This window comes from Coenobita brevimanus, chromosome 71 (genome assembly GCF_032717465.1).
Source record: "Coenobita brevimanus isolate Jiangsu-jjx chromosome 71, ASM3271746v2, whole genome shotgun sequence".
NCBI classification, from domain to species: Eukaryota; Metazoa; Arthropoda; class Malacostraca; order Decapoda; family Coenobitidae; genus Coenobita; species Coenobita brevimanus.
Window position 1 is genome coordinate 30,143,624 of NC_137024.1, and position 15,904 is coordinate 30,159,527.

Genomic DNA, 15,904 nt, shown 5'->3' on the forward strand with positions numbered 1-15,904 from the left:
TCGAATAGTAATTTCAGAGGTATTTCGGTACGAAGTTCACAAAGCACACAGAAGAATCAAGAGAAGTCGGCAGCAGCACGGCAACAACTCGGAAGAAAGGCGAAACAGATTCTCTTTCCCATGCTAGACTCACTACATGTTTGTTCTCTCTTTATGCTATAGGAGAAAGAGCTAGCCTCTGAGCTTCATGGCAGTGGTAGACTCGTTCCATCACTTTCACTATCTCACTCACTAAGGCGGGTAAAGGCGGGTAGCTAGCTGGCGAGCCTCATGGAGAATTTCAAGACTGACGAAAAAAATCGGAGAATCTGCCGAACGATCGGAGATTTTCGTAAATGGGACTATTTCTCAAAACTGCCGAAATGTCAGATTTGCCGGGGAATTGGATGCCGAAATATTGGACTTTTACTGTATAAATGTTTATAACCAAGGACATCAAAATAAAGTTGAATAATGCTATAAATGCATGCATAAGAAGGGAGAAAAAAAAAAATGTTTCCGATTTCTCTTTTTACTGTCCCAACTTCTCGTTACACATTTATCACATTATCATTACACTTCATCACACTTATCACTACAGTTTCGGCAACAACCAAATTCTCTTGTAGAAACTCTCCATTTCATTGGAATTTATCATACCAGCCATGAAAACAGGTGTGTTTGTATGTGTGGGGAGATGAAACAGGTGTGGTGAGTAGCCCTATAAGGCCTCATAGTCTTTTGAAAACTAACACAGACGAACACTACTCAGAGTTGCTAATCTGGGCAGGTAGGGAGAATGAAAAAAAAAATAATAATAAGATGCGTCATTACAACATACAGCATTCACCAACTACATACGTACAGAAACTGGTAGGTAAGAAGTGAGAAATGAACAGAGTGAGGTGTAAAAATTTGGGAAGAAGTAGAAATAACATGAAACAGGTACGAACATCAGGCCTGACACTGGGGGGCCTGTTGGGAGTTGGAAGGGTAGTGAAGGACAAGGAGGGAGAGATGGGGTGGGGTTTGGGGGAGGGGACGAGGCTAGCAGGGAGGAAGGAGGGGCAAGAGAGGGTGAGAAGGGATGCAGGATGTTGTAGGAGGAGAGATGCAGTTGCGTGAAGGGGTGGGAGAGTGACGGGGGACAAGAGGGCGTGAGGGAGTGGAGTAGAGGGTGGCATGGAGGTGGCCGAGAGGGGGGTGCCCCCCCACCGCCCGGGTTGGTCCGATCCCCCCCTCACACCACATCAGGGGTGAGTTCTCATTGGCCTGAAGCCATGTACGTCATAATCGGGATGGAGGAAGCTCTCTGTAGTTTTTTACAGGCCACATTCAATTGATGCGATTAGGCATTTTGGCATAAAACTCAAATCGCATCAATTGATGCAATTAGGACTTGAGGGGTTTAAGGTCTTTCGTAAGTCCATTCTCTCTCTCTCTCTCCAACCAACCTTAAACCCATAGTTACGAGTACTGTGGTCAAAGTTCTTTCCCTCTACCCCATCGCCTTTGTACACCATACCTACTTCTGTGCTATCCCCTCTCTCTCTCTCTCTCTCTCTCTCTTCTCCCCCCCAGATTAAAGCCAATTATTTTCTCCACTCCTCCACTTATCCCCTACCCTTCCCTGAACTTTTTTTTTTTTTTTTTTTTTTTTATGTGTCCGACTCTGGGCATAGGCTTCACAGCCTGCTTTCAAGGCCCAGTAGTCCTCGTACGTACTGTACACCTCTACATGTCACTACTTCGGTGCTAACACCCACCGTCCACATTGAATACATGCCTAGGGCTGTGTCATACAGGACTGGTGTATTGGTATTAGCGGGGGTATTTTTACGACATGTCTGCTGGTCTTCTGGTAGATCAGTAAAATCTGATTTTTATGAAATTCAAATCCTTAAACTGTTCCCTGCCCCAGCGGGATTTGAACCCGGGTCCCTTAGGACTACAGGCCACCTCTCTACTGATTGAACCACCTCACTTCCTTGTCAGTGTTTTCACCTGACTCCATCCTTCCTTGCTATGACTGACCCCCCCACACACACACACACAATTTTTGTCATATCTGCGGATTTTTCGTAAGTCAGTTCTTTGTAAGTAGAGGTCTGACTGTATACTGAACAACCATGGGGGCATCACACAACCTTGTCGCCCACACACACCAATCTTGAACCATTCACTTTGATGCCTCTTTTTTTTTTTATGTGTTCGACTCTGGGCATAGGCTTCACAGCCTGCTTTCAAGGCCCAGTAGTCCTCCTACGTACCATACACCTCTACATGTCACTACTTCGCCGTTAACACCCACCGTCCATACTGAATACATGCTAGGGCTGTCTCATACAGGACTGGTGTATTGGTATTAGCGGGGGTATTTTTACGACATGTCGGCGGGTCTTCTGGTAGATCAGTGAAGTCTGATTTCTGTGAAATTCAAATCCTTAAACTGTTTCCTGCCACAGCGGGATTTGAACCTGGGTCCGTTAGGACTGCAGGCCACCTCTCTACCGATTGAGCCACCGCCTCCCACCCTTACACATGCATCACTACCATCGTAAAAACTGTTGATGGCACCTAGCAGCTTACCATTTACACCGTACATGCTCAAAACCTTCCACAATCCTTCACTGTCTACTTTGTCATATGCTTTTTCCAGGTCTATGCATACCATAAACACCTTATAGTCCATCTCATAAGCCTTCTTCACTATCTGTCTCACTGCAAATATTTGATCCACACATCCTGTGCTACTCCTAAAGCCACCCTGCTCATCACTCGCTAGGACTTCTGATATCTCTATTACTTTCTTTGTAATAATTTTTCCATATACCCTTCCACACACAGTAAAATAATGCCATGATAATTCTTGCATTCACTTCGCTCACCTTTATTTTATTATACAGGGGTATAATCCACTCTGCTGGCACAGTTTCACTCATCCATGCCTTCTTACATAACTCCTTTAAGCGCTTCATTCCACTCTCTCCACTACACTTAATCATCTCTGCATACACCTCAACCCCAGCTGCTTTCCCATTTTTCAGCTGCTTCGTGGTGTTATTCACCTGTGCGAGTGTCACGTTTCCTGGCACTGCATTCCTTCTCTGCACACCCCCCAAACCAGTCATGATTACAGTGGCTCTGCTGTCTCTATTCCCATTCATCAGGCATTCAAAATATTCATTCCATCTGGTCCTTACTTCATCCCCATGGGTTACGTAATAATCTACCACCTACATCCTTCACACCTTCACAGTTCTTTCCACTTTCACTTCTACATTTCTGCACCTCTCTCCAGAATAATTTCCAATTTTCAGAGTAGTTTGCATTCAATTTTCTTCCTAGATCATATTTACCTCCTCCTTTTTCCTCTGCACTAGTCTCTTTATGTGCTTCTTGCTCTCAGTATGTTCAGTTCTTATTTCAACTGAACCCCTGTTCTGTAACCACTCTAGCCACTTCTTCCTCTTTTCCTCCACTGCTTTCTTAACCTCTTCATCCCACCATGCCGTACCTTTTGTCTTTGTTGTTACTTTTGCCACACCACACACCGCTCTAGCATTTCTAACTCAGCAGTCCCAATATGCATTCCACAGGCTGTCCAGATCCATTTCATTCCAATTCACTAATTCTAACTCCACCCCTACTTTGGTCCTGTATTTATCTGCCATTTCTTTGATCCTCAGCTTCTCGACTTCCAGTCATTCTCCCTGACTGCTCCTTTCTCTCCTGGTCCACCTCACTCCTCTCACCTTGATCTTGCATACTGCAATCATATGATCTGACAAACCTCCACATGGTCCTTTCATGGCCCTTGTTTCAGCAGCCATTCCCAGCATCAACCTCTCCACAAGCAGATAATCAACCAGGCTCCTTTCAGCACAATCCCCGTTCCCTCTGTACCATGTACAGTATATTTATGTGTATCTTTGTATTTGAAATACGAGTTACAAATGCACAACCTCCTTTCCTGACACATATCCTTCAGCCACTTCCCATTATCATTTTCTCCTGGTACAGTAATCTATTACAACCCATTACTGTATGTCATCCTCAGGACCAGTGCCTACTCGTCCATTGATATCGGCCATTACGATCACTTTATAGCTCCTTGGCATTTCTCCCACTGCTTCATCCAGCTCATCCCAAAACTTGTCTATCTCTCTCTCACTCCTGTCCTCACACGTTGCATAAGCTACAATCACCACCACTTTCACCTTCTCAAACTTGAACATGACATACATACACCTCGAGCTGACGCATTTGTAATCTCCCATTCCACTCTGCCACACCTCATTCATCAACAAAGCAACTCCTTCCTTGCATCTTCCTCGTCCACTCATGCTCAGTCTTACACATGTCACACCCTCCCACTCTTCCACTTCACACCCTTTCTTCTTTGTTTCACACAGTGCCATCACGGCATATCTTGCACTCTTGAACACAATGACCACTTTCACCCTCTTGCTCTCCTCATTCACACCTCTCACATTCCACATGGCCATGCAAATCTGCCCATTTGGTTGGGGCCCTGAGCAGATATTGGGTCCTTCGAGGCTCTCCGAAACAATTGCCATGATAATGTGATTTTAGATAGGGGAATCTGGGGGACACTTAACCCGGCCAAAAACCCTGGTTATATGGTTACCACCCAGTGTAGTAAATGGTTTCCTGGGTACAGGAAACCATTTGACTTGTCATTCAGTGTGGAGACCATAAAGCATCCCTACATTGAGTGAGTGGATGATGGGCCCCCCTTGCACCATATATACTAATATACTGAACAAAATATACAGTAAATACTATCACTGTACAGAAAATCACTATGTCATTGTAATGCTGTGTGGTGACATCATAATACTCCCTTGAATACTGGTAAATGAATGTAATATTAGGTCCCTCTATATTGTGCTCGAGACAGTTCACCGATAAGCTCTCTTCATCCAAACATAGTAACCTGTGGTGTTATATTGCCACTTGGAAATGCAGCTGTTGGAATTAAAGTTATCTAAAGTGCATAAAGCTGTGAGGGATATACATAATGGTAGTGGTTTTGCATATGGTATAATGTGAAAATTCATTGTATATTGCAGATACGGTGATTGTTAAATGTATGAAAACAGTAAGAATGGTGCAGACCAGTGTCAACAATGCCACCCCTATCAGACCTGCAGTGCAGGTCGTGTTTTTTGCATTTAGAGGTACATCAGGTCCAGAGGAGCCAATACATTTGGGGGATACTGTACACCATTCATGACATAAAGTACTGTATTTCAGTCATAATCTAACACAGCATGTTGTACTTAAATGATGCCTTATGTACCTTCAGTAACTGGGTTTTTTGCAGTTACTTGACAGGTTTATACATAGTATTCCAGTAATTCTACCTGTTATGCTTCTTTTCTAATGTTCATTCATACTTCTAGGCATGAAACCATGTTGGATGAGCTGGCCAACATCTTTCGCCACCCAAGTGACAAGGAGGAGAACTGAGCCTCCAGGGATGTTTGGGAGATGCTGAGGAGAACAGCGTTTATTTCCAAGGTTCTGTATTTATATAGTTTAGGAGGTTCTCTTGCACCTCTTCCTTACCAGTTTATTTCAGCACTTAACACATGGTATTCTCTTGTATTATATTAACACTCTCAGGAACTCTTTCAGCTAAATAAAATCATCTGGCATTGGCTTGAATAAATTACCATACTGTAAACCCGCTCTATACCAGTTCAGTTAGAGGGAAGCTCAATCCGATACATTTCATTCATTCATTGCCAGACGCCATGTATCCCAAACGGGGTGGCCAACGGCTTAGAGTTAATTGTTTTACAGGGAGGGGCACTAATCCTCCACCAACCCCACTTGACACGTAGGGAGAACGTTATGCCAACAGCATCTGGCGTTCCCAGGCGGTCACCCATCCAAGTACTAACCAGACCCAACGTTGCTTAACTTCGCTGATCGAACGGGAAGCGGTGTACTCAACGTGGTATGGCCGTTGGCCATAAAGTCATTAATCCTTTTGAAGTGGGATTTCAAGCACATAATGGAAAATAAATGAATGAAATAGCATATTCTAGGTCTAAAAATGAAAACTATCCTCATTTTACACTTATTTGGCCCATAATTTCACACCCTTGTCAGAACACCGCTTCATGACTAGCCCAGGCAGGTGGAGGAAAAAAAAAAAAAAAAACACCAGCGTTAGTAACTGCGTTCTGAGTCACCCTGCATGTGGGACGTGATCCAGTTTGATTCGGTAGGCCTGCATCATATACCCCATGTAGTGGATGGTCTGCATGGTTTTTCCCATTTACCAGGTGGTATCTGGTATGTACGACGGTTTGTCCATTGACCTTAAAGTGTTTGTTAAATCAGATACCGGTATCCATTCTAGTTGGCTACAATAAAGCAAAAGTTTACTGATTTCCTGCCATGTAATGTGCACCAGCGTATAATGTGCACCCATGAGTTGGCAGGGGATACTTAGGAAAAAAAATTACTCATTGTAATTTACTAGTTATTCATATTCATCATCCACCAGTAAGTTGTGAGGGGAAAATAATTTTATGTTAATTATTTATTTGATGTGGAAATACATGATGTGGTAGGTGGGGGCATGTAACATCCACTCACTCAATGTAGTGTGGCTTTGGGTGTCTTCCCATTCTTTTCTCCCATCCTTCCTCTTCTGATTTTCATTCCATCACTCTTTCCTCTTTCTTCTGCCTGTGGGTGACTTTACCCACCCTCTTCTGCCTTTCTTTCCTTCATTCTTTCCTCTTCCTTCTGCCTATGGGTAACTCTACACTGAGTGACAAGCCAAATGGTTTCCTATACACCAGGAAATCATTTACCACACCGGGTGGTAACCATATAACCAAATTATGGCACCTGGTGATTTAGTGGGTAATTAAGGTGCTCCAGTTGGATTGAGCCTGTGTAGGTTTATATCCAAGGGGTGGTTGGGGTTTATTGCTCGCATAATGCCACTCAGGGATGAGTGAGGCTGGTCACTCTCATCTTGAATGTCAGGACCAACTTGCCTACCCCCAGGTTCCTATGCTTCTCCTGGGGCGGCGTAGGATTGGATGGTGGGTGGGTGGATGGGTGGAAATACATGAATATACAAATCTCTCACCACCGCCATGCATTCGCTAGCTTGCAGCCAGCTGACTTTTTTGTGCAATTTACCAATGCACTTGGCATGGTGCAGTCACTTCATGCACCTTGTGTGTGCATATCTAATGCATGGAAGGCTTACTTTATTGTTTATTTATGATGTATTAATGATAATGCACATTTTAGAGTGCATTATTGAAATCTTAATTTAATAATTAGTAAGGCCATCAAGTGCTTCTGACTGTTGGTGGCTGGCCTTGGCTCTCATACTTTGCTATTATTATTGCCAGTTTTGTAGGTACCAGCCACCTCAACTTGTAGGCCTACCCCAAACCATGACATCTGTGGTATTTTCACAGGGTGAATTCACTCTCATCTTAAATGTCGGGACCAACTGCCTGGCCCTGGGCTCCTACGCTCCTCATGGGGCAATGCAGGATTGGATGATGGATGGATTTTTTAAACAAATTTTTTGGGGAAAAATTGCACGTTACATGGCAGGAAACACAGTACTAAAGTGGTTAAGACCATGACACTCAGGCTTGTGTGAAACACTGACTTGAATAAATAATGTAGTGGAATAAAATAGTAGAGAAGATGCAACCATGAGAGAGTTGATGCAAAGTGTGCCATTAAAATTATATTTATTACATGCAGGAGAACATTTAGGTGCAATATGCCAGAGAAATGGCTATGGAAGTGGTGCTAGAAAGCCTCTTACACAGCCAAGAACACAGGCTGTGGTGTTTGATTCCAGACAGATGATGCATTGTGTCAGTTTGTTTCCAGATGGTTTACAGGGTTGGTTGGTAAAAAGAGGTCCTCGTTATAAATCACCTTTATTGACATTCTCGTTTACCACTGTATTAGGTTTCATAGTAAATTTTTAAAGAATTGGTTATTGAATTTTTTGTTGCTACCTGTAAAACTAATTTGCTATTTCTGCCAGCTAAAATTTTTAAATAAAAAAGTTGTAATATTTTTGGAATACATCCGTGGCCAGTATATGAGATTGCTGAAAAATTGTGTTCATAGGTGGTATACACTGGTGTAGCCTCTTCACAGTGTGAGGTTTCCTCCAAGCAGAATAAAATAAAAAATTTTTTGGCGGAAATAACAATAATAGTATAATATAATAAAAAGGAACTATTGTATAGAAGGGGTGAATGGTTTTTAACCCCATTGCTACAGAGCGTGTTGCCTGAACCAAATGTCATCATCATCATTCATCATCATCATCATCATCATCATCATCTAACCCTGTGTTGTCCCATGAGGAGCACAGGAGCCTGGGGCTAGGCAAGTTGGTCCTGACATTCAAGATGAGAGTGAGCAGCCTTACTCATCCCTGAGTGGCAATATATGAGTAGTAAACCTCAACCATCCGTTGGATATAAACCTGCACGGGCTCAGTCTGATTGGAGTGCCTTACTTACCCACTAAACCACCAGGTGCCATAATTTGGTTATGTGGTTGTCATCCAGTGTAGTAAAGGGTCTCCTGGTGTTTAGGAAACCATTTGGCTTGTCACTTAGTGTAGAGTCACCTGTAGACAGAAGGAAGAGGAGAGAATAAAGGAATGAAAGAAGAGGAAGGAAGGAAGAGAGGAAAGGGCAGTCCCTTGAGAGCAGCACTATGCTGAGTGAGTGGATGGTGAGTGCCCTCACCTACCACTAGCTAAATATAATAACTAATGTAATGATAGTTGTCTGAGAGCTGGTAAAATAATAAAGCTCATCGCTAGCTGAAGGAGTTAACTGAAAACAAAAACCAGTGTCTTGGGGTTATATCGTATTCTCATTAGCTTAAAAGGCCTTCTAAAATCTCTTCCTTTGATTAATGTTGCATTTTACACTTACTACTTTATTGTATGTGTTTATGTCTTTGTAAATACCTGCTTAGATTGCATAAAACATTCAAGGTAATAGTAATAACCTAATAAGAAAGAGGTGTTAGAAAATCTCCCAAACCGACAAGAATGCGTTTCCACATGTTGGATTCGTTGAGGGTGCAGGTGATGAGTTTCTTTGTTGGTTGGTAATGTATGCTGTCTCTAGGTTTATGTGTAGCTGACTTTGAATGTTATTAGTAGGTTGAGTTTTCCAAGGAGTGATGCAACCATTGTGTACCAAGTTATTACTGTATGTTTTATCCAGTGTTATTATTGCTGTATAGACTGATTTTTTTTTTCTTAATATACAGTTTAGCCATTGTCCAAAATGAGCCATGGCATTATTTTACATGCCATAAAGCAAGTTCATAGGAAGTCTGGTCGGTACTTTAGATTGGATTAGCATATTGAAAGTTGTAGAAAAACCCATCATTGTAAAACAAAACAGAATTACTGTAATATTAAAACAGTGTATTAGATTATGTTGTTTGGTACTATGAACATAAGGGGTCAGGGAGTTCCCAGCCAGTTCAGTTAGCGATATTAATGAAATGAAGGGCTTGAAGAAAAAGTCATAGTGTTTTTTTTCATAAGTGGTGGTGTTTCTGAGCAGTTCCTTGAGAGTATTGGAAGGAGACTGTAAGGGAGCATATTAGAGAGGGTGGTGTGATGCAGAAGGAGATATTGTATTAAAGTAAAAGTCCTCTCATTCAGCATATTCAGGACCAAGCAGGTGCCGAAAGAGCGGAAACTGCTGTATGACCGGAAAAACCTGCCAAAAAGTTTCTAGCTATTATGGTCAGTCACCCCAATGCAATCACAGTGTCTAGCAAGTATTACTGGTGAATCCTTACCACATAATATTTAATAATGAACTTATATTTAATGTACAGTATTTAATGATACAGTACACATGAACTAACCTTAACTTAGGTGTATTTACATGCACACACCTTAAAATAGCATGACAAAGTTTCCAGACTTTCGAAATGTCCCCTTCACAAAGCCAGACACTTACGGGCCATGATGGCCGACGGTGCATGCAGTGCTGGCAAGCAGAAATCTTCAAAAACGCTAAGCTCAACTTTAAAATACGCTAAGCTATAGGTGAACTGTTCAAATTTTTGCGCTAAAATGGACTTAAAAACACACTAGATATAGAAGAATATTTATTGACGCTTAATTATTATGAAAAACGCTAAATAATTATGAAAAGTGCTAGATCTAATGTCAATAGCACCAAATTGGCAAATTATGGGTGCACGGGTACCAGTGGTGTGCTGGTGACCCTATCGCGGATGCTGATCTGCCCAGCATATGTGCTTGACGAGCACTTCCGTAATGGGACTATTTATGAAAACCGCCGAAAGGCCGGAAATACTGTAAGACCAGATGCCAAATGAGAGGACTTTTACTGTACTATAAAGGGATAGAGATACTTGGAGGTACTTTTATCAAGGCCATCCCTCCCAGATCATGCCATCAGACAAGAAATAGATTTTTCCAGAGGCAACAGCTTTAGGGAATGTTGGAGGTACAGTACAGTACATCAGGTTAGTGGCTGGATTAGCAAAATTAGGTATACATGCCATGGGTAGAGAAAATATCATTATTCCAACCCCACATAAGGCAAGGGTGATACAGGTAAAAGGAGACATCCAAATCCCTCTTGTCCTCTAAATTGCATTGAGGAGATCCTCTTATCTTCTTGCAGTCATATATGATTATGAAATTATAAGGTAGTAAGTGAAGAGGTGAAGACTATAAGATATTCAGCATAAATAATTTAAGCTAATATTGATTATACAGTAGGTCATGGTATCTGACCAAGACTGACTGAATTGGTTCATGTGTTTAATGATTGCTAAACAAGCTAAAATGCTGTCGTAAAGTTCGCTTGGAATAACTATTTTTTATGCCACTGTTGTATTATTATTATTTTTATTAATTATTATTAGTATTATTATTATTGTTATTATTATTATCATCATTATTCCTGTATGCTGGGTTTGTCCAAATGAGGGGTAGAATGCTGCTCAAGTGATTTCTGAACTCATTTCCTGCCAGGCAAAGTTCAGAGAGCTTAAGAAAAAAAATTTTACCCGGTACCAAAAGTTCCTCATAGTTGCTATTCTCCCAGAAATATATTGAACATTCTTTTGTCTGTGTAGCTGAGAGAGAGATGTGCAGGGACTAACCAACTTGGTGCCTGTTAGGTATTTCCATGTTGTTACAGTTAGTTTTTCTTATGTGCTAATGATGTTGTAGAGGAGTGAAATTGTGTCCAGTGACTGAAATCTTTAAATATGATTGTGTAATTGGTCGTTTTATATTGACTGTGAATTCTCTCCATTACATAAACTCATCAGTGCATTACCTTATTGTATTGTATGAGAGGGGAATCAGATTCTTCTCATGTTTTAGACATTTATTACCTTAAGTCTTGTTTCATAAGGAAGAAGAAAGAAGGCTTAGAAACTTACATATTTTTACTCATGTTTTTTATTGATTTACGTTTTATGTGGATATTTATTGTGCGGTACAGTAAACTTGCTGACTATATACAGTAATTTTAAGAACTGAGTACGAGTGAATTAAGGATTCATGATTGATTCAAAGGACTGGTCAAATTTGTAAATGGTTAAGTAGGGAATGTGAAGGTGGATGGAGTAGTTGGTGAGCGGGGTGTACCCCTGAGATAGATGAGAATGGCAGTGCTTTAGTGGACATTTGTGCCAGGAGGGGGTTGGTGGTAGCTGATACCCTTTTCACGCACAAAATGATCCACAGGTATACATGGCGAGTGATGAGAAGGGTGGATGGTGAACTGAATGAAAGGAAGGCAGTGATTGATTATGTGTGTGTGGATGAAAGGATGCAAAGATGTGTAATGGATGCAAGAGCATATAACGGTTGGGGAGTGGACTTTCTGACCACCACCAAGTGGTGGTCCGAATCAAGGTCCAAGTAAAATGGAGAAATAGAAGAAGGGAAGAACGGGAGGAATGAGTATATACAAGGAGAGTGGAGAGGTTACAGGAGGATGAGAAAGAGGCAGAATATAAGAGAGCAGTGGAGGAACAATTGGGTAAATATGAATTGAAGCAGATGGGGGATGTGGAAGGTGTGTGCAAGATATTCACAGAAGAAATATGTGCAGTTTGTGATGTGGTATGTGGGGTGAAGAGAAGATGAAAGAGGGTGCAAGGAACAATATGTTGGAATGAAGAGGTGAGACAGGCTGTGGCACAAAAGAAAAAAGCATATAGTGAGTGGATGAGAAATAGGGACATGGAAGAAGTTGAGAGATGGAAGAGAGAGTTATATGTAGAAAGGAAGAGAGAGGTGAAAAGATTAGTAAGAGAGAGTAAGAAGAGAGTGGATGAGGAATTTGGAAGGAATTTGATAGTCAAGTGGAGGGAATGTAAGAAAATGTTCTGGAAAGAGGTAAAGAGAGTCAGACAGGGTGGCAATGAAGTTATTAGGGGAGTGAAAGAAAAAAATGGTAGATTACTAGTTGAGAAGGAAGAAAAAGTGAACAGGTGGAGAGAACACTTTAATGAATTGTTGAACACAGAGAATGAAACTAATGCGAGTATAAGAGCCTGGGGAATGGCTGGGAGAAGGAGGGAGGTGAGAAGACAGGAAGAAATCAGTAGGATGGAAGTTGTGGAAGCAATGAAGAAAGTCAAAATGGGGAAAGCCCCAAGAATTGATGAAGTGTGTGGTGAAATGCTGAAGCATGAGGGAGATATAGTAGTAGAATGGATGTGGAAGATGTGCAGATTGGCCTGGGAGGAAGGTAGAGTCCCGGAGGATTGGAAGTCAGGTATAATTATTCCCTTGTACAAAGGGAAAGGGGAAAAAAGAAGTATGTGGTAATCATAGGGGCATTTGTCTTCTTAGTGTAATAGGAAAATTATATGGTAGGATACTTATTAACAGAGTCAGGGAAATAACCAAGGAATTAGTTAGAGAAGAACAGGGAGGCTTTAGGAAGGGAAGAGGTTGTATAGATCAGATATTCATTCTTTGATCTTTAGTGGAGATTATGTAGATCAGATATTCATTCTTAGATCTTTAGTGGAAAAGTTTCTAGAGAAGGGAAAGAAGTTGTATGCGGCCTTCATGGATTTGGAGAAAGCATATGACAGGGTGGATAGACAAGGATTGTGGAAAGTATTAAGAATATATGGAGTAAATGGGAAGTTGCTGAATTCTGTGAAGAGTATGTATGAGGGTGCTACGGCTCCAGTGCGTGTGGATAGTGAACTGAGTGAGTTTTTCTATAAGTCATGTCTCCATGGTTGTTCAATCTATATATGGATGGGGTTATTAAAGAGATACAAGGTAGGGCAGTGGATGTTAGAGTGGCCCTAATGAGAGAGGGCAGTGTTTGGAAACTCCCTGTACTGTTGTTTGCAGATGATACTGTGTTGTTAAGTGAAGACAAAGGGGAGCTGCAAGGCTTGGTGAATGAGTTTGGGAGTGTGTGTAAGAAATGGAATCTAAAGGTGGATGTAGGGAAGAGTAAAGTTAGGGTCTTTGAGAGAGGTGAAGTCAGTGAATGTACAGTGAGGTTGGATGATGAGGAAATGGAAAATGTGAGTACATTTAAGTACTTGGCTAGTGTGATGAATAAGGATAGAAGTTTGGAGGGTGAAGTGCTTGAAAGGGTACAACAAGGAAGAAAGTTTGCTGGTTCCCTGAAGGCAGTGATAAGAAACAGGGAAGTGAGCATGGAAGTGAAAAAATTATTACATGACAGTATTGTGATACCAACTTTTATGTATGGACATGAAGCTTGGATGTTGTTGGAAGGACACAAGTCAAGAGGAAAAGCAGTGGAAATGAGTTATTTGAGATGAGCCTCTGGAGTCACTTGGAGAGACAGACTGACAAATGAGGATGTGAAGGAGCGTTATGGTGTGGATGTGATTGGAAGCGTCAGGAGAAACATATTGAGGTGGTTTGGCCATGTGGAGAGGATGGAGCGTGAGAGACTGACAAGGAGAGTGTATGTGAGTGAGGTGGTGGGGGAGAGAGGGAGGGGAAGGCCATGGATAAGATGGAGGGATGGAGTGGAAAGGTATATGAGAGAGGGGGGTGTGAATTGGGAGCTGGGCAGTGAAATGGCGGGGGACATGGAGGCGATTTGTTTGTGGCCACCCCATATAAGGGATTAAGGTGTCTTGCAATAGACAGATAGAGATAGTTAAATTTGTACATGAAAAAGACAGAAGATAGGAAAGTGTGTGTGTGTGTGTGTGTGTGTGTGTGTGTGTGTGTGTGTGTGTGTGTGTGTGTGTGTATTTACCTATTTCTGTTTACCTATTTGTAGTACTGTATACAGAAATTGAGCAATGCTCGTGATGTCCTGTCTCCATGTCCACATTTATCTAGTCTACTTTTACACACGTGAATGTTTTTCTCCTGCACCACCTTTTCGTCCAAGTTGTTCCAAATACTTATGTATTTACCTAATATGCCTAATTGTGATATACACAAAATGTGTTATGCTCGTGGGTTCCCGTCACTGTTTCTCAGTAAGTCAAATTTAGCTTTAAACTCGTTTAAGTTTTTAGACTGGACGATCTCTTTGTCCAGGCTATTCCATAAGTCTATACTTCTGTAAGGAAAGCTATATTTCTTGATATCCTTCAAACAGCTTGACTTTTTCAATTTCATTCCGTGTTCTCTTGTTGCTCTCTTATCCCATACAAACAGATCTTCTCGGTCAATTTTATCTACTCCTATCATGGTCCTAAACACTGCAATCATGTCTCCCCTCTTTCTCCTTTCCTCCGAGGAAGGCAAATCCAGCTTTTCCAACCTCTCTTTGTATGACAAATCTGCCAGACTGGGGACCATCTTGGTTGCTGTTCTTTGTATTCTCTCAATCTTGTTTATATCTTTCTTTTTGTGAGAAGACCACACTACTGCTGCGTATTCAGACCTGGGGCGGATCATGGCCACTATCAATTTTTTCATCATCTCCTCATCCATATAATGAAATGCTACTCTCGTGTTAGTCAAGAGTTTATACGTCTCTCTAACTATATTGTTAATGTGTTTTTCAAGTGACAAACTATCTTGGACCAGCACTCCCAAATCTATCTCTTCTCTTATTTTTATGATTAATTCATTAACCAACAAATAATTCAGTGATGGCCTCCTGGTACTTATACCCATTTCCAATATTTTACATTTCTTTACATTAAATTTCATTTCCCACCTCCGGCTTCAATCATGTATCCTGTCCAGATCCTCCTGTAGCATTTTAGAATCCTCCTCAACCTCTATCTTCCTCAAGATCTTTACATCATCAGCAAACAGACTTGCATAACTGTTCACTCCATCTACCATATCATTTACGTAAATCAGGAACAATACTGGTGCCAACAGCGAGCCTTGAGGGACTACTTCTCACTTCCCTCCATCCAGACATCCTATCCTTTATTACTGTCCTCATTTGTCTGTCTCTCAAAAAGTCTCTCATCCATTCCAGGAGTTTCCCCTTCAGTCCTCCTATATATTCTAGTTTCCACATTAGTCTCTTATGAGGTACCTTGTCAAAGGCCTTCTCTAAGTGCACACAATCCACCCAACCATCTCTCTCCTGTACCACGTCAATCACTCTCGAATAAAAACTCAACAAGTTGGAAACACATGACCTTCCACTTCTGAATCCAAACTGACATTCAGCCAAAATATTCATCTCTTCTTGATATTTTATCCATCTGTCTTTCAGGTTTTTCTCACACAATTTTGCGACCATGCTGGTTAGAGACACTGGTCTATAATTCAGGGGTTCTTCCCTGTTTCCTCCCTTATAAATTGATACCACATTTGCCCTCTTCCATTCTTGTGGCACTTTTCCCTTTTTCAGAGAACACACGATTAAACTGTGAA

The 15,904-nt window shown here is 41.5% G+C and overlaps 2 protein-coding genes and 1 non-coding gene across 3 annotated transcripts in view; 2 read left to right on the plus strand and 1 right to left on the minus strand.

Moving 5' to 3' along the window:
* Positions 1–14,015, plus strand: part of AMPdeam (AMP deaminase) — a 317,845-nt gene extending 303,830 nt beyond the window's left edge. Inside the window, exons 19-20 of the mRNA XM_080277977.1 lie at positions 5,409–5,526; positions 10,466–14,015. Coding sequence (XP_080134103.1) covers positions 5,409–5,475 — 67 coding nt within the window. The 3' untranslated portion in view covers positions 5,476–5,526; positions 10,466–14,015. The remainder of the gene's footprint in view (positions 1–5,408; positions 5,527–10,465) is intronic.
* Positions 5,864–5,982, minus strand: LOC145406954 (5S ribosomal RNA). Its single transcript, XR_013898621.1, has one exon. It is a non-coding gene; the product is annotated as a 5S ribosomal RNA (ribosomal RNA).
* Positions 9,906–15,904, plus strand: part of barc (RRM1_TatSF1_like and RRM2_TatSF1_like domain-containing protein barc) — a 129,991-nt gene continuing 123,992 nt past the window's right edge. Inside the window, exon 1 of the mRNA XM_080277978.1 lies at positions 9,906–10,545. The gene's annotated coding sequence lies outside the window, so the exon portion shown is untranslated. The remainder of the gene's footprint in view (positions 10,546–15,904) is intronic.